A 25944-nucleotide genomic window follows, 5' to 3' on the forward strand; every position below is an offset into this window, starting at 1 on the left:
GCTATGGAGCAGATTATTATGAAGCAGGCTATGGAGCAAATTATTATGGAGCAGGCTATGGAGCAGATTATTATGAAGCAGACTACGGAGCAGATTATTATGAAGCAGACTATGGAGCAGATTATTATGGAGCAGAATCTTATGAAGCAGGCTATGAAGCAGATTATTACGGAGCAGATTATTATGGAGCAGGCTATGGAGCTGATTATTATGGAGCAGACTATAGAGCAGATTATTATAAAGCAGGCTATGGAGCAGATTATTATGAAGCAGGCTATGGAGCAGATTATTATGGAGCAGACTATAGAGCAGATTATTATAAAGCAGGCTATGGAGCAGATTATTATGAAGCAGACTACGGAGCAGATTATTATGAAGCAGACTACGGAGCAGATTATTATGAAGCAGACTATGGAGCAGATTATTATGGAGCACGCTTTGGAGCAGATTATTATGCAGCAGGCTATGGAGCAGATTATTATGAAGCAGACTACGGAGCAGATTATTATTAAGCAGACTATGGCGCAGATTATTATGGAGCAGGCTATGGAGCAGATTATTATGAAGCAGACTACGGAGCAGATTATTATGCAGCAGGTTATGGAGCAGATTATTATGAAGCAGACTATGGAGCAGATTATTTTAGAGCAAACTAGATTATTTGGAAGACGGCTATGGAGCAGATTATTATGTAAACTCCACAAATGAGCGTGAAGCACCAGGATTACTTACGCGCTAGTCACCTAATGCAGCCCTTAGTGCCAATAAACCTCCAATTTCTCCCATCCCCCGACACATGAATGTTGGGGGCCTTTAGACTTGAGGTAACAGTAGATTTACAGATGTTTTTCTTGCATCTCAGGCAGTGAAAACAGCGATTCTGCACCTTCTATGCACATGAATAGGATGTGAGAAAATCGTGATATAAGAGGATCAGGGAAGCCGTATTTCCAGCTATATGGTGGAGTCATATAGGTAAGTAATATATTCAGGTAGATACATGGAGGCAGTTTTTATTGGCCTACGATGTTGTGGCCACGCAGCAGGCACTGTGCACTTTACCAAGTCTACCACCAGGGGGCCAAACTATAAGTAGGTTATATGTATTGACTGATGCACCTTTCATATGTTTTCTGTGATTTTGCATCCCACGGCTTCCTGCCTCTGTGTTTTTAATGTGTTAGCTTATGCAATAATACAGAAGATATTTATGTTATATGTTGTTGCTTACATTTTTAGGATAATACTGATTGTAGGTGGTTAAGTCAGCAGTATATTCCACAATAGATTTTTGCATTCATGGTTTACTCCCATGTGGTGTAGATGTTTAAAATATGGAGCCGCCCAGTGGATTTTCCTTAGTATTACAGGGAGAAGGCGTTTACATTAACTTCAGCAGAGGGGTCAAAATGACTTGACAAAAAGGTACATCCTGTTTAATCTGACCCACGGATAGAACAGCGCCGTCACGGGGAAGCCGATGCCGCGGGCCGTTTTTTTGACCCGTGCCCCAGTTTCCGTGTTTTTTTGAACCATGGCCCGTTTTTTGTTTTTTTTTTTGTACCGTGGCGCTGTTCTATCCACGGGTATCGGGTCAGGGCTGAACACAGGAGACGGGCCGGCCCCTCTATGATGCAGCTCCACTGATTCTAATAAAGCCGCGTCATAGAGGGGAGGGAATTCCCTGCCACTGGGGGCGGGCCAGCCCGTCTCCTGTGCTTCCGGCCCGATACCCGTGGATAGAACGTCACCGTACATGGGAACGGCTTCCCCGTGATGGCGCCGTTCTATCCATAAGTCAGATTAAAGGGAATGTACCTGATGGTACATTCTCTTTAAGATCCCCATACACTTGAGACGGCCATCAATCTAAAGTGTATGATGCCATACAAAACAAGCACCCGCAGATGATGCTGGTGGCAATAGGGGTCGGCTGGGGTGGCAATTCCCTTGTTTACAGAGAGAGAAGCCGCAGCGAGAGCGCTCTTATCCCTCCCCATATGCTCAGCCGTTTCTGTGCATGTGAAGTACGGACAGTGGGCGGGAGACATAACTGATGGCCTAACAATTGATATGGCATCAGTTATTGGAGGTGTATGTAAGGGTTAATTTATACCCATTTCTCTCTTTTTTACTCACACACACAGCCTACTGCAGCCACGGCAAACTGGGGAAAAACACACCATCTCCTCCCAAAGTGAAACAACCACATTGAGGACAGAGTTCACCTATTACTGTTAAACTACCTATGTCTCCTCCTCTATATGACATAGGATATATTCATATTACACTGCTGCTCATATACAATCATCCAGTATCCAGGAAGAGAACAGCACAGATCTCCGCTGTTTACAGGCTTCCCCCACATAATGGACTCCTCCAGCTCAGAAACAAGCTGCTAAATACTGAGCTTTATAAATAAGGGCCTTAGATTGATAGAACATAAAATATATTATTGAGTAGCATTTATAAAAATCCACATGAAAGTTCAATAATGAAATTTTGAAATATTTTTCTTTTAAGTTGGAGTCAGAATTTTTGTAGGTAATAATCTTTCACATGGCTCTCCCTGGTAAGTGAATCAGTGAAGTGATATGAAAGGGGGGAGGGTGGGATATATATAAGAAACAGACAGGAGAGTGGTCGACAGGCAGGTGCGGGACACAAGGCCCAGTTTAATGAATCCACAAAATGGTCAATGATGTAAAATAAGAAGCTTTACCAATGGTGACCACTGTGAGGCCCTGCCGGTGAAGGACAGGAGGAGTGGTAGGTGTGACCTGGAAAATAGGAGTAGTGGGTGTGACCTGGGAAGGATAGTGATGGGTGGGGCTTGAGAGGATCGGTGATGGGTGGAGCCTCAGAGGGTTGGTGATGGGCAGAGCCTTCACTCCTAGTTCCATGTGATAACTAAACACGACACGTGTGAAATGGTCAAACTGGAAACAGTGAGGACGTCTTAATATGGAGACGTTTATTCTAGAACTGAAAGGTGACACGTCTGAACTGACAAAGTAAAATATTGGGGGGGGGGGGGGGTAATGGAAACCCACAATATGGCCTCCTCGGCCGGGGTCGGGTCATTTGCTTCTCTCTCACAGAGCACATGCTGCCTTAAAAAAATAACGCAAATCTCTTCTCTGGACATTCAGATAAACAAAACTATGCTCCTCAGGGGCGGGGTCAGGAGATTAGGCGGGGGGGGCTTTATAGGAAGGCAGCTGGACATTATGTACATTATATACACGTAAAGCACAGAACACTCGCTGTCCACCATGTCTGATCCACAGCCGAGATGGCGCCATGTTGTTATTAGACCACAGAGCAGTTGCCTTTGACGGAAGTTTCTCGGTTTTGGCACTTTGCGTCCTTTCTGAAACGTTCCGGTTATATGCGGCGTCCACAGATCAGGAGAAGGTGATGCTGGACGGTAACATCTGCCCCTGCGGTCCTCAGGTCATGGTGCCAGTCCCGCTGAGTTTCTGGTACTGAATACTGGGAACGGGTTATAAAATCCACACGCGGTGACCAGACAATGAATAAATAAGTATAGGCGGGTGTGGGTGGGGCTTAATGTTCAAGGGCGGGGCAATGGCATCTTGAGGATCACCGTTGTTTCAGCAGCGCTTTATACATGGCAAATCCTAAAACTGCAAAGATGGTGGCACCAAAACTGGCCCGAAGCCAGAATGTGGAGCCCTTCAGCTCCGCCTGTGACATGTGCCTGCAAGACAGAAAACGGTACATCAGTGAGGAGCCCAGGAACTAAACTCCTATCATCACCCACTACTGTAACCCAAAATCTACATAGCAAAAAAACAGAAGAACACTTCATGCAACCATACAACTGTGCAAATCAATACACATGGGGGGCGCCCTGTGTGTTACGGACATCATTAGGGGGGCCGCCCTGTGTGTTACTGACATCATTAGGGGGGGCCGCCCTGTGTGTTACTGACATCATTAGGGGGGCGCCCTGTGTCTTACTGACATCATTGGGGGGGCGCCCTGTGTGTTACTGACATCATTGGGGGGGCGCCCTGTGTGTTACTGACATCATTAGGGGGGGGGGCGCCCTGTGTGTTACTGACATCATTGGGGGGGCGCCCTGTCCGTTACTGACATCATTAGGGGGGGGCGCCCTGTGTGTTACTGACATCATTAGGGGGCGCCCTGTGTGTTACTGACATCATTAGGGGGGCGCCCTGTGTGTTACCGACATCAGGGGGGCGCTGTGTGTTACATACATCATCACAGGGGCGCCCTGTGTGTTACCGACATCAGGGGGGCGCTGTATGTTACATACATCATCACAGGGGCGCCCTGTGTGTTACTGACATGGGGGGAGAGGTCAGCCTGTGTGTGACATCATCAGTGGAGCGTCCTATGTGTTAGTAACATAATGGGGGGGGGCACCCTGTGTTACTGATGACATCATCAGTGGGACGCCCTGTGTGTTAGTAACATAATGGGGGGGGGGGCACCGTCTTACTGACATCAATCGGGGGGCACCCTGTGTGTTACTGACATCATCGAGAGGTCTCTGTGTGTCATTGGCCTCATTAGGATGATGGCTCTATGTATTACCAGTGGGGGTGCTCTACGCATCACTGGTGTCAGCACTTGAAGCACTGCTCCTCACTGGTTTTAGCACGGGGGACTAATTTTTAGCAATACAATTATCAGCAATCAGGAGGAAACAGTCATCATGCAATTTATAGGGGGCTGGAGTTCAGGAACCGAGCAGGGGGTGGTCACCTGACGGCGTGAGCACAGCAAAGGAGGAGTTTGTGCTCAGCTATATGGTGCAGCAGTGCTGCGTACACATAACGACAGTAACGTGGGTGATTAGATAAATCTCTGCACATACAGACCTGGGGGATTACAGGGTTAATGCATGCCCAGGCCACACACCCCAGAGGGCACACACCTGATACCTGGGTTCAACGGATGATTCCATGAAGATGGAATGTTCCATGTGGGAGACGGGGTGCACTTGGTGTCCCAGGCTGCTCTCGGCGTCTGCCATCAGTGACTCCCCCAGGATATCCACCCAGGACCTCAACCTTATACACACACACAGGGGGCGGTCACAACATCATCCTGCAAAGGGGGAGGGGCCACATCCATAGGGAACCAGGGACCCAAGCTGGGGGAGGAGCCTATATAACCAGTGCAAGGGGGAGGGGCCTATATAACCAGTGGGGGGGGGGGGGGATTATGTAACCAGTAGTGACAAGTGCAAGGAGGGGAACCTGCCAATATTACTGAGGACTCTCATTTTAATAAAAAGTCAATAAAAGTCAACGGTCAGAAGGAAAAAGTCAGCATGCATTGCATAGGGGTTAGAGATTCATAGATAGGAAAATTCACTGCTAAAATCTCCATTTAAGGCCGAGGAACTGGGTACATACGTTCACTGAAGAACATAACAGCAGAACAGTGTGTGCAGCTCTGGAGGATACAATATGGTGTAACAGCAGAATAGTGAGTGCAGCTCTGAAGGTGACTGAAGAGTAAGGGTCCTATTACACGGCCCAATCGAAATGGTAAACGAGCGATGGTCTGCTAGATCGGTGCTCGTTTACTAGGCCTATTGCACAGCCCGGTAATTGTTTAGCAAGGGAAGCATGGACATCGTTAGGGATGTCCGTGCAGCCCTTGCCCACTTTACCTCTCTATGTTCCCTGTCTTTTCCTGTGTTCTTGTATGTATCCCGGCACTGCACGCTACAGCTGCATACAAGAACACATGATTTTAGATCAGGGCCTAAAGAAGCGATCGCCCAATAGTCGTTTCATTGGCAGATCGTTGTCTCTATTACTCGGAGCAATAATCGGCCGAAAAAGTAGAATAGCAAGAACAGCTGTGGAGGATAAGACAAGATGTAACAGCAGAATAGAGACTGCAGCTCTGGAAGATAACACATGATGTAATAGCAGAATAGAGAGTGCAGCTCTGGAAGATAACACATGATGTAATAGCAGAATAGAGAGTGCAGCTCTGGAAGATAACACATGATGTAATAGCAGAATAGAGAGTGCAGCTCTGGAGGTGGCTGATACATTATGTGACTGGGGATTAATAAATAAGGGATGTACTCAGCTCCTCACTGTACATGGAGAGGAGCAGTTAATGGCATTTAGACCTGTGGCCCCTGGAGGAGGGTCTAAGGGCCCTAACGCCTCCCCCAGACTCTACACACAATAGTTACAGCTGGGGTCAGGTCTACAGAAGAACGTCCACACCTCAGAGCGGTGCACGACAGCCCCCAGTGGGCTCCAGCACTGACTACAGGGCCACTCACTGCGTACACACGGCTACAGAGGAGAGTCCCAACATATGGGTCCCAGGTCACTAAATATTACACAGGATGTGGAGATCCCCCAATCAGGTTACCAGGGATTCATTAAATCAGCTGGAATGACCTAGAATGTCCAGGTCACATGACTTAAATCTCCAACCAATCAAAGGACAATACAGACATGAATATCGCACTGGCGCCCCCTGCCTGCCACTGCTTACATTACAGGATGATCATAGAAATAGGGGAGACAAGGTGCAAAAGAGCGAGAGTGAGAGCGGTTCCCAGAAAGTGAAGAGAGCACCTAGAGGAGAGAGAGGAGAGTGCTGAGCACACACGAGACAAACAGAAGCAGGTCCCCCACTGAACCCCACTTACATCCTGTATTATATACCCCAGAGCTGCATTCATTATGCTGGTGGAGTCAATGTGTACATATATTACTTATCCTGTACTGATCCTGAGTTACATCCTGTATTATACTCCAGAGCTGCACTCACCATTCTGCTAGTGAGGTCACTGTATACATACGTTGCATTACTTATCCTGTACTTCAGAGCCGCACTCACAAATCAGATGGAGCTGATGCATTCAGCATTATTTTGTAAGTAATGCATCTGCCACTCCTAAGCAGAAAATCATCCAGGCTCCACTCTCCCCTCAGCAGACTATCATCCAGGCTCCACTCTCCCCTCAGCAGGCTATCATCTTGTGCTCTCCCTCCCTTCAGCAGACTATCAATCCTGTGCTCTGCCCTCCCCTCATAAAATCATCATCCTGTGCTCTTCCTCCCCTTAGCAGACTATCAATCCTGTGCTCTGCCCTTCCCTTAGCAGATCATCATCCTGTGCTCTGACATTCCCTCAGCAGATCATCCTGTACTTTTCCTCCCCTCAGCAGACTATCGTCCTCTGCTCTTCCTCCCCTCAGCACACTATCATCCTATACTTTTCCTCCCCTCAGCTGTGTATCGTCCTGTGCTCTTCCTCCCCTCAGCAGACTATGATCCTGTACTCTTCCTCCCCTCAGCAGACTATCATCCTGTACTCTTCCTCCCCTCAGCAGACTATCATCCTGTACTCTTCCTCCCCTCAGCAGACTATTATCCTGTACTCTTCCTCCCCTCAGCAGACTATTATCCTGTACTCTTCCTCCCCTCAGCAGACTATCATCCTGTACTCTTCCTCCCCTCAGCAGACTATCATCCTGTACTCTTCCTCCCCTCAGCAGACTATCATCCTGTACTCTTCCTCCCCTCAGCAGACTATCATCCTGTACTCTTCCTCCCCCTCAGCAGACTATCATCCTGTACTCTTCCTCCCCTCAGCAGACTATCATCCTGTACTCTTCCTCCCCTCAGCAGACTATCATCCTGTACTCTTCCTCCCCTCAGCAGACTATCATCCTGTACTCTTCCTCCCCTCAGCAGACTATCATCCTGTACTCTTCCTCCCCTCAGCAGACTATCATCCTGTACTCTTCCTCCCCTCAGCAGACTATCATCCTGTACTCTTCCTCCCCTCAGCAGACTATCATCATGTGCTCTTACAGATGATGCATACAATAGGTTACTGTAATCACACACATGCAGTAGCAGCTTTTTGCCACAGGTGGGAGCCATTTGTTGCCATAACAAGCCTGTCCACAAAGCCCCCAATGTAAGAGCCAACAGCAGCGGATAAAGCAGAGTGGCTCATAATGTCGCCACAAGAAAGCTGATCTAGAGCGCTGCCATACAGCACCACATCCACTGCCGCAGCCATGCAGACACCCGCTCTATGACATGTATGAGGTAGCACATTAATATCTACACCCATCCAGGACCCCTCCTCTAATCCGCCATCACAGTATGCAGCATACAGGACAACTGCATTACTGCATGGTGAAAAACTTTACACAAGACGACCACTCTGTGACATTATGTCCAGACTATCAGATGCCGGATTAGAAGAATGGCACTGTATGAGGAGGTGACTGCACACCACTATAGGTTAGTAGGTTACAAGCCGAGGGAAACCTTCTCTAGCCCTGCCGCCAGTGCACACGTGTACAGTATATACAACATAATGGGTATACATGTCATGTGGGCTATAGCAGCGTATGGATGTACAAAGTGCCCAATGAAGATGTATAGTAAACAGTGTGGGCAGCGTATAGTACACGGTATAGAAATGTACATAGCGCACAGTTTAGAGATGTACATAGTATACAGTATAGTGGTGTATAGATGTATATGGTACACACTACAGTGGCGTATAGATGTAGAGAGTGCACAGTATAGAGGTATATATATATATAATGTCACACTATAGGGGTAAAAGGATATATGTATAGTACACAGTATAGAGGTATATATATATATAATGTCACACTATAGGGGTAAAAGGATATATGTATAGTACACAGTATAGAGGAATATATAGTGCAAAGGACTGATGTATGGATGTGGACAGTGCACAGTATAGAGGCGTATATCGTGCACAGTATAGGGGCGTATATCGTGCACAATATAGGGGCGTATATAGTGCACAGTATAGAGGCGTATATAGTGCACAGTATAGAGGCGTATATAGTGCACAGTATAGAGGCGTATATAGTGCACAGTATAGAGGCGTATATAGTGCACAGTATAGAGGCGTATATAGTGCACAGTATAGAGGCGTATATAGTGCACAGTATAGAGGCGTATATAGTGCACAGTATAGAGGCGTATATAGTGCACAGTATAGAGGCGTATATAGTGCACAGTATAGAGGCGTATATAGTGCACAGTATAGAGGCGTATATAGTGCACAGTATAGAGGCGTATATAGTGCACAGTATAGAGGCGTATATAGTGCACAGTATAGAGGCGTATATAGTGCACAGTATAGAGGCGTATATAGTGCACAGTATAGAGGCGTATATAGTGCACAGTTTAGAGGCGTATATAGTGCACAGTATAGAGGCGTATATAGTGCACAGTACAGAGGCGTATATAGTGCACAGTACAGAGGCGTATATAGTGCACAGTACAGAGGCGTATATAGTGCACAGTACAGAGGCGTATATAGTGCACAGTACAGAGGCGTATATAGTGCACAGTACAGAGGCGTATATAGTGCACAGTACAGAGGCGTATATAGTGCACAGTACAGAGGCGTATATAGTGCACAGTACAGAGGCGTATATAGTGCACAGTATAGAGGCGTATATAGTGCACAGTATAGTTATGAATAGATGTATATAGTACACAGTATAGCAGTGTATACATTTTTACAGTGTACAGATGTGTATAGTGCATCTATATATATATATATATATATATATATATATCTACAGTACAGCAGTGATTATAGTGCACAGTATAGATGCATATAGTGCACAGTATAGTTTTGTATAGATGTATATAGTGCACAGTATAGCAGTGTATAGATTTTTACAGTGCACCGCATAGAGATGTACAGATGTGTACAAGTGTATAGTGCACAGTATAGCAGTGTATAGATTTTTACAGTGCACCGTATAGAGATGTACAGATGTGTACATGTGTATAGTGCACAGTATAGCAGTGTGTATATGTGGTACAGCGGGGGGGGGGGGGGGGGGGGGCTGTGTGCACGGGCAGCAGAGGGGTCAGTAGGTCATGGCACTCGGGGAGAAGAAGATGAAGGACCTGTTCACAATGGACGTGAAGAGTTTGTTCTTTACAGCCTGGAGCAGGTCAGAGTGCAGCAGGTTCTGACACAGGCAGAATGTACATCTGTTACAGCAACAGAGACAGCGGAGCCGGGCGTGACTGCGGAGACATACAGAGACAGAGTCATCATCACTGTCATCATCATACACCACCCCCCACCTCTACACTCCATGTGACTGAGGACACATACAAAGAGTCATCATCATCATACATCACCCCCATCTCACCCATGTCTGCAGAGCAATAGAGAGAGTCATCATCTGCTCAACCTCTACCTTTCTCTCTTAATGTATTAATACCCCCCCCACCCCCTTAAAGGGAACCTGTCACCCCCCGTGTTGGGATGACAGGCTCCCGACCCCCCGATACAGCCCCCTATACTCACCTAATCCCGCCGGGTCCCACTTCTGGATCCGGTCGGGTCACGGAGATCTCAGCCGCTGCAGCCCGGTGCGCGTGAGAGATGAGTCCAACGCTCATAGAGAATGACGGAGCGCCGGACTCTCCGTCATTCTCTATGAGCGTTGGACTCATCTCTCAGCGTGCACGCCGGGCTGCAGCGGCTGATATCTCTGTGACCCGACCAGATCCAGAAGCGGTACCCGGCAGGATCAGGTGAGTATAGGGGGCTGTAGCGGAGGGTCGGGAGCCTGTCACCCCGGCACGGGGGGGGTGACAGGTTCCCTTTAAACAGAGACTGTAAGATCCCCAATCGGATGTGCACCCTCTCCAGTAATATCGTGATCAGAGAGCTTGACCACGGGCAATACACATTTCTGACCTACGGATTATGGAAGTTTTAGTTGGGAGAAGAGTAAGGCAGGAATCCAATAGACAGGAAGGGGGGGGGGGGGGGGAGCTGCATCATCCACACTAATCACACCGATAACTCCTTCATCCAAAGACCAGATACACGCTACACACTGGCTTTAGATTTACCATGACCTGTTCTACGGTTAGTAAATTATACTGTTCTGTGTATGATACGGTACAGTGTGCCCTGTGTATGATACCTGACAGCGTGCCCCGTGTATGATACCTTACAGCGTTCCCCATGTATAATACCTGACAGCGTGCCCCGTGTATGATACCTTACAGCGTTCCCCATGTATGATACCTGACAGCGCGCCCCGTGTATGACACCTTACAGAAGGGGTCCTCAACCAGCGGACCGTGGTCCGAGTCCGAGGCCAGCTGTCCTGCCCCCTGCTGCTAGCTGCACTCTGCACAGTAATTATGAGCGCTCCTACTGTGCGGCGGCAGCACTGACAGAGAGCCATCGGCTCCCTCTCTGTCAGTCACCCCTCACTGGCCGCCGCAGCGATCACAAGAGGCCCCTGGTGCCCCTGGTGTTGGCACTCGAGTGATGTCACTACGCAGGCGCCAGGACAAGGGGAGAGCGGCCGCTGCAGTACGGCCACAAGAGGGTAGAGAAGAGGAAACGCCGGACCCAGGTGAGTATAAGTGTTTTTTTTTTAATGTTATATGGGAGGGGGAGAGCGCACAGGGGGGCTATATACTACTGAGGGAGCGCACAGTGGGCTGTATACTACTGGGGAAGAGCGCACAGGGGGGCTGTATACTGCTGGGGAAGAGCGCACAGGGGGGCTATATACTACAGGGGGAGAGAGCACAGGGGGGCTATATACTACAGGGGGAGAGCGCACAGGGGGGCTATATACTGCTGGGGGAGAGCGCACAAGGGGGCTATATACTACTGGGGGAGAGAGCAAAGGGGGCTATATACTACAGGGGGGCTATATACTACAGGAGGAGAGAGAACAGGGGGGCTATATACTATAGGGAGCTTTATACTACTGGGGGAGAGCACACAGGGGGGGCTATATACTACTGGGAGAGAGTGGACAGGGGCATCAATTCTGTATGTAAATAGTTCAACAACCTTGGTGAAAAGTTAACAAAACATGTTTACTACTGAGGTTCAGCTCGGACCTTTACCTGACATAGACCCCGGTAAGTGGACCTTCACTAAAAATTGTTGAGTACCCCTGCCTTACAGCGTGCCCAGTGTATGATACCCTACAGCGTGCCCCGTGTGTGATACCTTACAGCGTGCCCCGTGTGTGATACCTTACAGCGTGCCCCGTGTGTGATACCTTACAGCGTGCCCCGTGTGTGATACCTTACAGCGTGCCCCGTGTGTGATACCTTACAGCGTGCCCCGTGTGTGATACCTTACAGCGTGCCCCGTGTGTGATACCTTACAGCGTGCCCCGTGTGTGATACCTTACAGCATGTACGATACCTTACAGTGTGCTCTGTGTGTGATACATTACAGCGTGCCCCCTGTATACCTTACAGCATGTACGATACGGTACAGCGCGCCCCCGTGTACGATACGGTACAGCGCGCCCCCGTGTACGATACGGTACAGCGCGCCCCCGTGTACGATACGGTACAGCGCGCCCCCGTGTACGATACGGTACAGCGCGCCCCCGTGTACGATACGGTACAGCGCGCCCCCGTGTACGATACGGTACAGCGCGCCCCCGTGTACGATACGGTACAGCGCGCCCCCGTGTACGATACGGTACAGCGCGCCCCCGTGTACGATACGGTACAGCGCGCCCCCGTGCACGATACGGTACAGCGCGCCCCCCGTGTACGATACGGTACAGCGCGCCCCCGTGTACGATACGGTACAGCGCGCCCCACGTACAATACATCAGACATTCTGACCACTCTGCACCCTGTTCTGCCTATTAATGAGGGGGCTCCCTTGGGCTGGATACAGTATGTAATGCTAGGGAGCTCCTCATGCTTTTCCTTGCAGTATACACCTGCTCTCTAGCGCCCCCAACCTCTGACCAAGATGTGAGGAGGGGCAGGGGCATAGTGAGGTCACACCGGTACTCACGGATACATCGACATGGTGGTCATCTTGATGAAGATCTCCCGGCTGGGGTTGTCGGCCGTGTTACACGTGAAGGCTTGGGGTGGAGGCATCTTGTGCTTCTTGCAGAAGTCGGCTGGCGAGACACTGCTCTCCTGCTTCACCTCATGGAGGTCAGATTTAGCTGCAACTATCAGGCAAGGGGTCCGGCTGTCCATAAAGTGTTGCTGAGGAGGAGGAGGGGACAGGACTGCTTTAAAGGGGTGCCCCGGAAAAATATTTTTCTTTCAAATCAACTGGGTTCAGAAAATTATACAGATTTGTAATTTACTTCTATTTAAAAATCTCAAGTCTTCCAGCACTTATCAGCTGCTGTATATCCTGCAGGAAATGGTGTATTCTTTCCAGTCTGACAAAGTGCTCCAGGCTCCCCTCCCCCATAAGGCCCCTTATCACACCAGGATCGGACAGGACAATCCCCTGGGTCCCCCTCCAGGAAGCCCCCTCATCCCACCAGTGCCAGACAGGAAGATCTCCAGGCTCCCCTCCCCTATGAGCCCCTCATCACACCAGAGGCGGACAGGGCGTTTCCCAGGCTCCCCTCCTCCATGAGCCCCTCACCAAACCTTAAATATTCTTGCGCAGTACTCGAAGGACTTGGGGTTCGTGATGTCATAGACCAGGCAGACGACATCACACACTGTGTCAGCTGGAGACAAAGCCTCACACTCGGTGACATGGTGGAGCTGGAAGACATAGGGTCACAGTGTGAATGACACAGAAGGAGTGGGACACGGTGATGTCATCGCTTCTACAACAACCTACCAGCAGATACTTCTCCTGCCCGTACACATACACTGTATTTATTGCATAGTATGATTTGTGCTCCTCACGGATCCTCTTCTGTCGCTGTTTTAGGAGGAGAACAACATCATGTTACATGGGTTCCATTACACTGCCACCATATAGTGCATGTTGTCTGCCCCTCCTGACAGCCACACACCTTCACCTCCTCATACAGATCCAACCAATGCTTTGAGAGGTCCTGAGACCCAGGTATCACATGATATGTCCCCCATAATGGTACCATGTGTATAATGACATGTGTCGCACCCCCCCAGTCCCTGACTTGGCTAAGGCTACATATCCAATGCAGACTCCTCCCTGTGACTTTAGGGATCTATGCACAAGACTCACCATCAGATTCCTCCCTAGATGGGCCTGGAGGATGCCGCTTTTCCCACAACCCTTAGAACCGATGACGTTGCACCTGAAGACGTTGCGCTGCGTCTGTCTCTTGTGCAGATCGATCTTCTTGTCTCTTGTCACTAAAACAATAAATAATAAAACAAAGAGATGGGGAGGGATATAGTTCAGTATATGCAGTCCCTGATAACATGGCATCCCGATGTGTGTATTTCATGCATTTCATGTATTTTTCTATTTTTTCTCCCCATTTATTTATTATTTTTTTATTAATATTGTTTGGGTGTTTCCTATACATATTATGTGGGTTGTGTGTTGCAGTCCTGGGTCAGGTTGGGACGCCAGCAGGACAAAGGTTGACATTTTAGTGTTTTTTGAGTGGAGTAGTATTATTGGTTGTCTCCCTATTTTTATTGCTCCTGTATTTTTGTCTTGGATTTTGTGTATTGATAATTGTTATTTAATAAAGATTTTTTTTGATGTGCTACTAGTTTTGTGCATCTGCTTTTTTTTCTCTATGGCTTCCTGTGTCCTACCTGTGACTGCAGTGGCCTGAGACTCCTGCTCTGTCAAGATGGAGTAACCCAGATACCCCAGATACTCCAGACAGCGCTGAACATCCAAGTAGGTGGTCAACCTAAAGGAGACACAAGCATAGGTCAGGGAAAAGGAGTGACTGTGGAGGGCGGCACTCATCCGGGGGGGGGGGGGGGGGCGCACTGGCACTCACGTCCACTGCGAGAGGAAACCCTGGTAGGTGATCCAGCCCTTGTCATTGGTGCAGACCGTGTTGTTCACGTCCGGGCCCCAGGGCATGTATGGGAAGACTCTAAACAGATCCTTCAGCTCCTCTGGAGACAACGCGCAGTCCCTGTCCTGAGAGGAAGTGTGCGCTTAATAACATGACAAACACATCCCTAATCCCTCGAGCCCATGCTGTGCGTGCCAGACACCCTCCAGTAACCAATGTCTTATGACGGATCATGGGTCCTGCTCAATCTCTGAGGGCATGATAGGATGAGTGACAGGGAACTATGGGTTATAAGCTGCCTCCCTGGCCAGACCCTTAGAGCCCTACAGGGGGCGCCTCTCACCTGGTCATGCTTATCAAACATGCTCTGTAAGAAGAGGTAAGCGTGGTGATTGAGCTCCGTAGTGCAGTCTACAGGGACCTTCAGCCTGTAACACAAGAGCCACAAACCATCAGGAAGGAGGAGGGGCCCAGTACACCCCAAGACTCCTCCTCCCAAACCCCCACGCAAACGTCTCATCACCCCAAGAGCCCCGCCCAAATGTTCCACCAGGGAGCTGCCGTAACCATCACTGCCATACCCTTAGCACGGTACTTCCCACAACGTCCTCCCATCACAACAGCCCCATCCTCCATACCACAGTCCCAACCCCAACAACCTCCACCACCAGAGAACTGCCCCAATGTTCCCCACCACCACAGCAGTCCTAGATCCCTTACCTCAGCATAACCACCAGATAACAAAGCTCCACCCTAAACACAGCAACCTGCCCAAGCAGAGTCCCCCCTTGCTCAGCACAGAAGCCCTTCACCACAGTCTGCTAGCCCAGAGCCGAGCTTGTCCCCCCCGGCCCCCCACACTGATCCTACAATAGTGACATAATAAAGGTTACTGAGGGAAGAGGTATTCCGGCGTTAGCTCCAGGTCATCGTCATATCCAAATCTGCGCAGCACGGTCCAGGTTGTCTCGTGTCTTCCCCTCTGGATAAAGAGTGTGTGCAGGAACAGGAAGCCTGCGGCAGATAAAAGGTCGGCCATTGCTTATCACTATCTATAGACAGCAGCAGGACCATCCTCATGTGTATGGGGACCCCCACACTAATGCCAGGGCACACTGTACGGAGAAGCTTGACCCTCAACATTATGAAGGTATAACAGCACAGCTGGATCTCCTCACCTTTAAGAGTCAGCCCGTTCCCAGAAACACCATCGTGGACGTTCTTCCGCACCACGTTCTTTACGTCCTCCAGAGCTTGTGGAGCCAAAGGGATGTGAAAACATGTCCTCTGAAAGACACAGTGTGGTCAGCAGAGAGGGGGGTACATTCAGGGAGGTGGCACTCCTTGCTGTCTCATGTCTTACCTGGAAGAAGTTCAGCTCTGCGTCATTCAGAATCCCGTCATTGTCCAGATCAGAAATCTTAAAGATGCGAGTGAGTGCTTTGACACAGGCAGGCTTCAGCTGCGGGAAGGAGACACGTGATAGCGGCTGTCACCTGATCAACATCCCATCCCAATCTGTAGACAAAAGGGACCTCTACACCTCCCTCCCCACCTATAGACACAAGGGACCCCCTCCACCCCCCTCCATCATCACCTCCTTGTCCTCAGGGCAGTACAGGGGTCCGGTGGGGTGCAGCACCGCCTTCTGTGCATAGTAGAACAGCTCAGAGATGTTCTTTAGGTTCTTGGCAGAACACTGGGAGAGAGGAGACAGAGTAAGGACCGGGCATACTCCCCCCCCCAGTCACTCTTAAAAGGGGTCTTTACCATCTTAGAAGCGTCATACCTCCACACAGGTCTCAATCTCAGAGTACTGGTTCATTATGGGGAGGACGGTGTCCATGCTGCTATAATCCAACAGGTCTGACTTATTCCCCACCAGGATAAGAGGGATCCTAACAGGGGAAGCAGAAAATGTGATACAGTAGGGAAGGGGACCCCCTTTCCACATGGAGAAGTCTCCAGAAAGGAGGTCACCCAGCACTGACCCTGGGGGCCCCCACATTACCTGTTATCCTTATCCATCCGATCATTAATGAGAGGAATCCAATGGTTGGTGACCTGCAGACAAGAACAAAACATTACAGACTGGAAGAGAGAGAAAATTATGGGAACCATCCCATAATGAGCAAGGAGGAGGAGACAGAGGGGGGAGGAGACAAAAGAAGGAGGAGACAGAAGGGAAGAGAAGACGACAGAAGAAAAGAAGAGACAGAAAAGAAGGGGGAGGAGACAGAAAAGAAGGGGGAGGAGGAGACAGAAGAAGGGGAGATAAAAGGGGGTAGAGGAGGGATAGAAGGAAATGGGGAGAATGAGCACACAGGAGCAGACAGAAGACAGGAGAGGAGATACAGGGAGGGAACAGGAGACAGAGGAGGGATAGGAGGAAAGGGGAGGATGAGGACACAGGAAGAACATGACAGAGGAATAGGAGACAGAGGAGCACTGGGAATAGGAGGAAAGGTGAGCAGGAGAACACAGAGGAGAAGGAGAAGATAAGAGGAGGAGATGACAGGAGAGAACACGAGAGAGAGAGAAGAAGGAGGCAATGGAGGAAAGTGGAGGATGAGGAAACAGAGGGGAAAGAGAAAAGGGAAGAGATGGGAGGAGGAAAGGCAAAAAGAGGAGGAGAAAGATAGGGAAAGAGGAATAGCAGGAAAGTGGAGGAGACGAGAGGAGGAAAGAGGAGAAGACGTCCCGCTCACCTTATCTATGGAGTTCTTGTTGTTGACCGCGTACACAATACAGATAACATTCGCCTGCATCAGCAAGAACGAAACATAAAAGAGAAGGGGGTTACTGGGCAGGAAGTGTGGAGATGCCATAAGACGACCATATACTGTCCCCACTGGGATATACCAACAGGAGGGCGGCCCTGGTTATGAGTTGGATTTCAGATGAGGGTTTTGGTAGTCTTACCCGTGAAATCTCATTATAAAGCTGTTCATCCGTCTGCTCCGACTCTGCAAAGAGTACACAGAGCACAATTGGTATAACCAGGTTCCACGCAAGACCCCTGCAGCACTCCACCCAACCCTGACAGCCCTGTACTCAATAATTAACACCATCCAAGGACTCAGTGCTCTACCCAATGTCTGGTCTCCCCTCAAGACCTCTACTCCACCCCAAGATTTCTAGCAGTGCTCCAGCCAATGTCTGGACTCCACCCAAGACCTGTAGCAGAGCTCTACCCAATATCTGCCCCACCCAAGACCTCCACTCCACCCTAATACTTCTAGCAGTGATCTACCCAATGTCTGGACTCCACCCAAAGACCTCCAGAAGTGATCTACCCAATTTCGGGAGTCTCCTCTGCAGCTGACCTAGTGAGCCTTACCAGAATAATCCACGATGTGGGTGGGCACCCGCTCTGGAGTCACGTCTCCTGGGATTGTAATCTCCTCAGCGCGGGCAGGGACCTAGAAGATGGCAGATCAAACTGATTATTTCTGCAAAGGCGCTTTGGTGTAATAGCGCATGTTAAAAGACCGTGATCAGCCGACATGCACGATGTGTTGAAAAATCACGATCATGTAATTGACAGTCGCTCTGTAATAGGAGCAGGGGCCGCTCAGATCGTCTTTTCAGCCCCTTCCACTCCTCCCCGCCCGCTGTCTGTCCATGTAATAGCAAAGGCAACGAGCGGGGACCAAGGGGGAAGCTAATTTAGATGAAGTGGCCCATGTCAGGTGACGTTACTGTCCCCCAATCCCAGCAGTAATTGGTGCAGAGCTTGTAGGAATAACTTCACCTCCACCTACAAGATACAGCCCCACCAACAAAGTATAAAAGGATTGTCTGTCCATTTAAAATGTTTATTGAAGGCTCGTGAAGTTGTTAAAGGGGTTGTCCGGCGATAAAAAATTATTCACAGAATAACACACATTACAAAGTTATACAACTTTGTAATGTATGTTATGTCTGTGAATGGCCCCCTTCCCCGTGTTTCCCCCCACCCACGCTAGACCCGGAAGTGTGGTGCAAATCGCGGCTGAGCGGCTGATGACGCGGCCACGTCATCAGCTGCTCAGCCGCGATTGGCTGAGCACAGTTATGCTCAGCCAATCGCGGCTGAGCTTCGGATGACGCTGCAGAGGGCGGCCGGCACTCGGGAAGATCCGCCAAGCTCCCGAAGAAGACGTCACTGCTGACGATCGGAGACCGTGGTCGGCACGCGACAGGTAATGTATAGCGCACCACACTTCCGGGTACACGGGTGGGGGTGGTGGGACACGGGGAAGGGGGCCATTCACAGACATAACATACATTACAAAGTTGTATAACTTTGTAATGTGTGTTATTCTGTGAATAATTTTTTATCGCCGGACAACCCCTTTAAATATTAAAAATACATCAACAGCACAGAACACAATATGTACTTATACAATTATTGTGCCTAGATACAAGATGTGATATGGTTGGACGTCTCTAGTCTGGATGTAAGATTAGCGAACTTCAAACATGCACGGCTCTTCCAAACCTAAACACTTTGCATTAATTTACCAGTGACTGAAGAAGTTGGATGTATCATATTTCTTCACGCACCGGTATTCAAATGCTGAGCGTGCTTGAAGGTCGCTCATCTATTAGGCCCCACTAGCCTAGACATGAGATACAGATGGGCCCCTCTAGCCTAGATCTGAGATACAGATGGGCCCCTCTAGCCTAGATCTGAGATACAGATGGGCCCCTCTAGCCTAGATCTGAGGTACGGATGGGCCCCTCTAGCCTAGATCTCAGATACGGATGGGCCCCTCTAGCCTAGATCTCAGATACGGATGGGCCCCTCTAGCCTAGATATCAGATACGGATGGGCCCCTCTAGCCTAGATCTGAGGAACGGATGGGCCCCTCTAGCCTAGATCTGAGGTACGGATGGGCCCCTCTAGCCTAGACATGAGATACAGATGGCCCCTCTAGCCTAGATCTGAGGTACGGATAGGCCCCTCTAGCCTAGATCTCAGATACAGATGGGCCCCTCTAGCCTAGATCTGAGATACAGATGGGCCCCTCTAGCCTAGATCTCAGATACGGATGGGCCCCTCTAGCCTAGATCTCAGATACGGATGGGCCCCTCTAGCCTAGATCTGAGGTACGGATGGGCCCCTCTAGCCTAGATCTGAGGTACGGATGGGCCCCTCTAGCCTAGATCTCAGATACGGATGGGCCCCTCTAGCCTAGATATCAGATACGGATGGGCCCCTCTAGCCTAGACATGAGATACAGATGGGCCCCTCTAGCCTAGATCTGAGATACGGATGGGCCCCTCTAGCCTAGATCTGAGATACAGATGGGCCCCTCTAGCCTAGATCTGAGATACAGATGGGCCCCTCTAGCCTAGATCTGAGATACGGATGGGCCCCTCTAGCCTAGATCTCAGATACGGATGGGCCCCTCTAGCCTAGATCTCAGATACGGATGGGCCCCTCTAGCCTAGATCTCAGATACGGATGGGCCCCTCTAGCCTAGATATCAGATACGGATGGGCCCCTCTAGCCTAGACATGAGATACAGATGGGCCCCTCTAGCCTAGATCTGAGATACAGATGGGCCCCTCTAGCCTAGATCTGAGATACAGATGGGCCCCTCTAGCCTAGATCTCAGATACGGATGGGCCCCTCTAGCCTAGATTTGAGATATGGATGGGCCCCTCTAGCCTAGATCTGAGATACGGATGGGCCCCTCTAGCCTAGATCTGAGGTACGGATGGGCCGCTCTAGCCTAGACATGAGATACAGATGGGCCCCTCTAGCCTAGATCTGAGGTACGGATAGGCCCCTCTAGCCTAGATCTCAGATACGGATGGGCCCCTCTAGCCTAGATCTGAGATACAGATGGGCCCCTCTAGCCTAGATCTGAGATACGGATGGGCCCCTCTAGCCTAGTTCTGAGATACAGATGGGCCCCTCTAGCCTAGATCTAAGATACGGATGGGCCCCTCTAGCCTAGATCTAAGATACGGAAGGGCCCCTCTAGCCTAGATCTGAGATATGGATGGGCACATCTAGCATAGATACAAGACACAGGTGGGCACCTTTAGCTTGGATACAAGATGAGATACGGTTGGGCTCCTCTAGCTGCAGAAATTCTGCCATGTGATTAAGAGCGTCCCTGTATACTGCACAGTGTGCTGCCCCCTATATAACAGATGAAGCCCCTTACCTCCTCTGGAAACTCCTCACTGACCAGCGACATGATGAGCGATGTCTTCCCCACCCGGGCTGCAAGGCAGGAAACACAAGACAAGTTAGATCAATGCTAACCACAGTATAATCTACAGGAGAGGAGTAATAACCACAGTATAATCTACAGGAGAGGCGTAATAACCACAGTATAATCTACAGGAGATGAGTGATAACCACAGTATAATCTACAGGAGATGAGTAATAACCACAGTATAATCTACAGGAGATGAGTGATAACCACAGTATAATCTACAGGAGATGAGTAATAACCACAGTATAATCTACAGGAGATGAGAGATAACCACAGTATAATCTACAGGAGATGAGAGATAGGCAAAGTATAATCTACAGGAGATGAGTAATAACCACAGTATAATCTACAGGAGAGGATTAATAACCACAGTATAATCTACAGGAGAGGAGTAATAACCACAGTATAATCTACAGGAGAGGAGTAATAACCACAGTATAATCTACAGGAGAGGAGTAATAACCACAGTATAATCTACAGGAGAGGATTAATAACCACAGTATAATCTACAGGAGAGGAGTAATAACCACAGTATAATCTACAGGAGAGGAGTAATAACCACAGTATAATCTACAAGAGAGGAGTAATAACCACAGTATAATCTACAGGAGAGAAGTAATAACCACAGTATAATCTACAAGAGAGGAATAATAACCACAGTATAATCTACAGGAGAGGAGTAATAACCACAGTATAATCTACAGGAGAGGAGTAATAGCCACGGTATAATCTACAGGAGATGAATGATAACCACAGTATAATCTACAGGAGATGAGTAATAACCACAGTATAATCTACAGGAGACGAGTGATAACCACAGTATAATCTACAGGAGATGAGTAATAACCACAGTATAATCTACAGGAGATGAGTGATAACCACAGTATAATCTACAGGAGATGAGAGATAACCACAGTATAATATTCAGGAGATGAGTGATAACCACAGTATAATCTACAGCAGATAAGAGATAGGCACAGTATAATCAACAGGAGATGAGTAATAACCACAGTATAATCTACAGGAGAGGAGTAATAACCACAGTATAATCTACAGGAGATGAATGATAACCACAGTATAATCTACAGGAGATGAGTGATAACCACAGTATAATCTACAGGAGATGAGAGATAACCACAGTATAATCTACAGGAGATGAGTGATAACCACAGTATAATCTACAGAAGATGAGTGATAACCACAGTATAATCTACAGGAGAGGAGTAATAACCACAGTATAATCTACAGGAGAGGAGTAATAACCACAGTATAATCTACAGGAGAGGAGGAATAACCACAGTAAAATCTATAAGAGATTAGTATAGTCTCCAGGAGATCAGTAATAATCAGAGCATAATTTGGGGTCACTGACAGCATAATCCAAATCCATAGATATCAATAAGCATCTGACACCCACATCTATAATTTACATGGAGGGATCGTGTCTGATCTCTAATCTAAAGAAGGATCACAATCTATAATCTACATGGGGAAGAATTGTGCGTGAGCTTTGCTCTACAACCTCAAAGGAGCGATCTATAAATTATATGGAGCAATCACACATGATCTATAATCTACCTGGAGCCTCCAGGTAGATTATGTGTGATCCTTCCAGGTAGATTATGTGTGATCCCTCCAGGTAGATTATGTGTGATCTCTCCAGGCTCCATTATCTCCATGGAGGGATCACACATCATCTATAATCTCCATGGAGGGATCACACATCCTCTATAATCTCCATGGAGGGATCACACATAATCTGGAGGGATCACATATACTCTATACTCTCCATGGAGGGATCACATATAATCTATACTCTCCATGGAGGGATGACACATAATCTGGAGGGATCACATATAATCTATACTCTCCATGGAGTGATCACACATCCTCTATAATCTCCATGGAGGGATCACACATAATCTGGAGGGATCACATATAATCTATACTCTCCATGGAGGGATCACACATGCTCTATAATCTCCATGGAGGGATCACACATAATCTGGAGGGATCACATATAATCTATACTCTCCTTGGAGGGATCACACATAATCTGGAGGGATCACATATGATCTATAATCTCCATGGAGGGATCACACATCCTCTATACTCTCCATGGAGGGATCACACATAATCTATACTCTCCATGGAGGGATCACACATAATCTGGAGGGATCACACATAATCCATACTCTCCATGGAGGGATCACACATAATCTGGAGGGATCACATATAATCTATACTCTCCATGGAGGGATCACACATCCTCTATAATCTCCATGGAGGGATCACATATAATCTATACTCTCCATGGAGGGATCACACATAATCTGGAGGGATCACATATAATCTATACTCTCCATGGAGGGATCACACATGCTCTATAATCTCCATGGAGGGATCACACATAATCTGGAGGGATCACATATAATCTATACTCTCCTTGGAGGGATCACACATAATCTGGAGGGATCACATATAATCTATACTCTCCTTGGAGGGATCACACATAATCTGGAGGGATCACATATGATCTATAATCTCCATGGAGGGATCACACATCCTCTATACTCTCCATGGAGGGATCACACATAATCTATACTCTCCATGGAGGGATCACACATAATCTGGAGGGATCACACATAATCTATACTCTCCATGGAGGGATCACACATAATCTAGAGGGATCACATATAATCTATACTCTCCTTGGAGGGATCACACATAATCTGGAGGGATCACATATGATCTATAATCTCCATGGAGGGATCACACATAATCTGGAGGGATCACATATAATCTATACTCTCCATGGAGGGATCACACATCCTCTATACTCTCCATGGAGGGATCACACATAATCTGGAGGGATCACACATAATCTGGAGGGATCACATATAATCTATACTCTCCTTGGAGGGATCACATATAATCTATACTCTCTTTGGAGGGATCACACATGCTCTATAATCTCCATGGAGGGATCACACATAATCTATACTCTCCTTGGAGGGATCACACATAATCTATACTCTCCTTGGAGGGATCACACATAATCTGGAGGGATCACATATAATCTATAATCTCCATGGAGGGATCACACATAATCTGGAGGGATCACATATAATCTATACTCTCGATGCAGGGATCACACATAATCTGGAGGGATCACATATAATCTATACTCTCCTTGGAGGGATCACATATAATCTATACTCTCCATGGAGGGATCACACATAATCTGGAGGGATCACATATAATCTATACTCTCCATGGAGGGATCACACATAATCTGGAGGGATCACATATAATCTATACTCTCCTTGGAGGGATCACACATAATCTGGAGGGATCACATATAATCTATACTCTCCTTGGAGGGATCACATATAATCTATACTCTCGATGCAGGGATCACACATAATCTGGAGGGATCACATATAATCTATACTCTCGATGCAGGGATCACACATAATCTAGAGGGATCACATATATTCTATACTCTCCTTGGAGGGATCACATATAATCTATACTCTCCTTGGAGGGATCACACATAATCTGGAGGGATCACATATAATCTGGAGGGATCACATATAATCTATACTCTCCTTGGAGGGATCACACATCCTCTATGATCTATGACACATGAGGTTCTCCATACGGGGTTGCAGAAGTTATCCAGTACAGGGTAATGATAGGGCAGATGCTGCCATCTCCTCTATACACATGGGGGCTGTTATAATGATGCGGTTATAATCTCCAGGACACAGATGTGACACATGACAGGGCAGACACCGTGATATTCTCCAGCCCCGGCCACCCGCCCGCTTCTTACGTTCTCCCACCAGCAGGATCCTCACGTCCTTCTTCATGGTGGTCGCGGCCTTATCCTCCCGCCCGGGCCCCGGAGTCACCTCACAGCGCAGCCCGCACCGAGGAGACTGGAGGACGGCGGCCCGGCGGGGACATAGGGGGCGGAGCTCAGCGGCATGACGCCACACCAGAGGCGGGGCAGAGAGCCCAATCTGACAGTCAGCGAGAAATGAACACTGGGCATGCGCGGGAGATGGGCCGGGTCACTTGCGGCATTAGCGATGAGTTACTACTGCGCATGCTCAGGAGAGGGCGGGAAACAGACGGTGTGAGGGAGTCCTGTGCTGTGTGGTATTATAATCAGGTGTTTATATAATCAGTATATTGTGTAGATTATGTACTCTGTAGTTGTGTAATCATTTAATTATACAATCAGTACTGGGGATAAGAGTGTGGGACAAGAGTGGGGCCCTTAAAGGGGTATTCCAATAGAGTTGCGGGCATGGCAGCCACCGGAAAGAGACGACTACAGCGCTCGTCTTACCAGCAGCTCCATAGAGAATGAATAGAGCCTTATTGTTATGTGACGTAACTGCAGCTCTATTGAAAATAAAGGAGCCGCAGGCCGATATGGAGATCGCTGGGGGTATGGAGGTTGGACCCCCGCAATCTCTTACTTGTCCCCTATCCTATGGAATACCCCTTTAAACATTAAGTTCCCATCTGATGATTTCCTGGATTGTCAAACAAACTTTAAACCCCCCGTTCTGGTGATTCAGTTATTTCGGGTAAAGAAGAATGTACAGGAAAAGTAGAGGAAATTAAACATTTTTTTATGAGCTGTAATACCCACTAAGGAGATTGCGGGACCAACCTAAATCCAGGCAGGATATCATGTTTAAAGGCCTGGATACTGGTCGCCAAAGGGTCTTGCCTGTGCATGAGGAGATCTATTCTCTAATCTCTAACCCGTTACCTCTGTAGCCACTTTTGCTGTTAAAGAGAACCAATCACACTAAAAATGGCCATAAAGCTAAGGAAATGTGCTGGTACATCACCCAGCACGCTTCCCAAACATACCCCTGTAGCCTGGTTCCCATGTACATATAAACCACA

At 48.3% G+C, this 25944-nt stretch overlaps 1 protein-coding gene across 4 annotated transcripts; it reads right to left on the reverse strand.

Annotated features, from left to right (window-relative positions):
* Positions 1–2645: 2645 nt before the first annotated feature.
* On the reverse strand, positions 2646–25008 carry RHOT1 (ras homolog family member T1). 4 transcript variants are annotated; one of them, XM_069953864.1, is made up of 21 exons: positions 24851–24976; positions 20959–21017; positions 18135–18216; positions 17717–17760; positions 17503–17556; positions 16806–16858; positions 16584–16692; positions 16392–16493; positions 16158–16256; positions 15973–16081; positions 15688–15808; positions 15138–15222; positions 14774–14919; positions 14580–14680; positions 14035–14165; positions 13663–13746; positions 13464–13583; positions 12862–13064; positions 9960–10082; positions 4929–5066; positions 2646–3724 (listed from the first exon to the last, which is right to left on the reverse strand). In XM_069953864.1, exons 1-21 carry the CDS (start codon positions 24885–24887, stop codon positions 3607–3609), a joined length of 2118 nt encoding a protein of 705 aa, XP_069809965.1. In that variant the 5' UTR covers positions 24888–24976; the 3' UTR covers positions 2646–3606. The 4 variants fall into 4 exon arrangements, with proteins under 4 accessions (XP_069809965.1, XP_069809963.1, XP_069809964.1 ...); XM_069953862.1 differs by lacking the exon at positions 4929–5066 and having other exon boundaries at positions 24851–25008; XM_069953863.1 differs by lacking the exons at positions 4929–5066; positions 9960–10082 and having other exon boundaries at positions 24851–25007.
* Between the last annotated feature and the right edge of the window lie 936 nt (positions 25009–25944).

The sequence above is a fragment of the Dendropsophus ebraccatus genome, chromosome 14 (assembly GCF_027789765.1).
Source record: "Dendropsophus ebraccatus isolate aDenEbr1 chromosome 14, aDenEbr1.pat, whole genome shotgun sequence".
Lineage (NCBI taxonomy): Eukaryota > Metazoa > Chordata > Amphibia > Anura > Hylidae > Dendropsophus > Dendropsophus ebraccatus.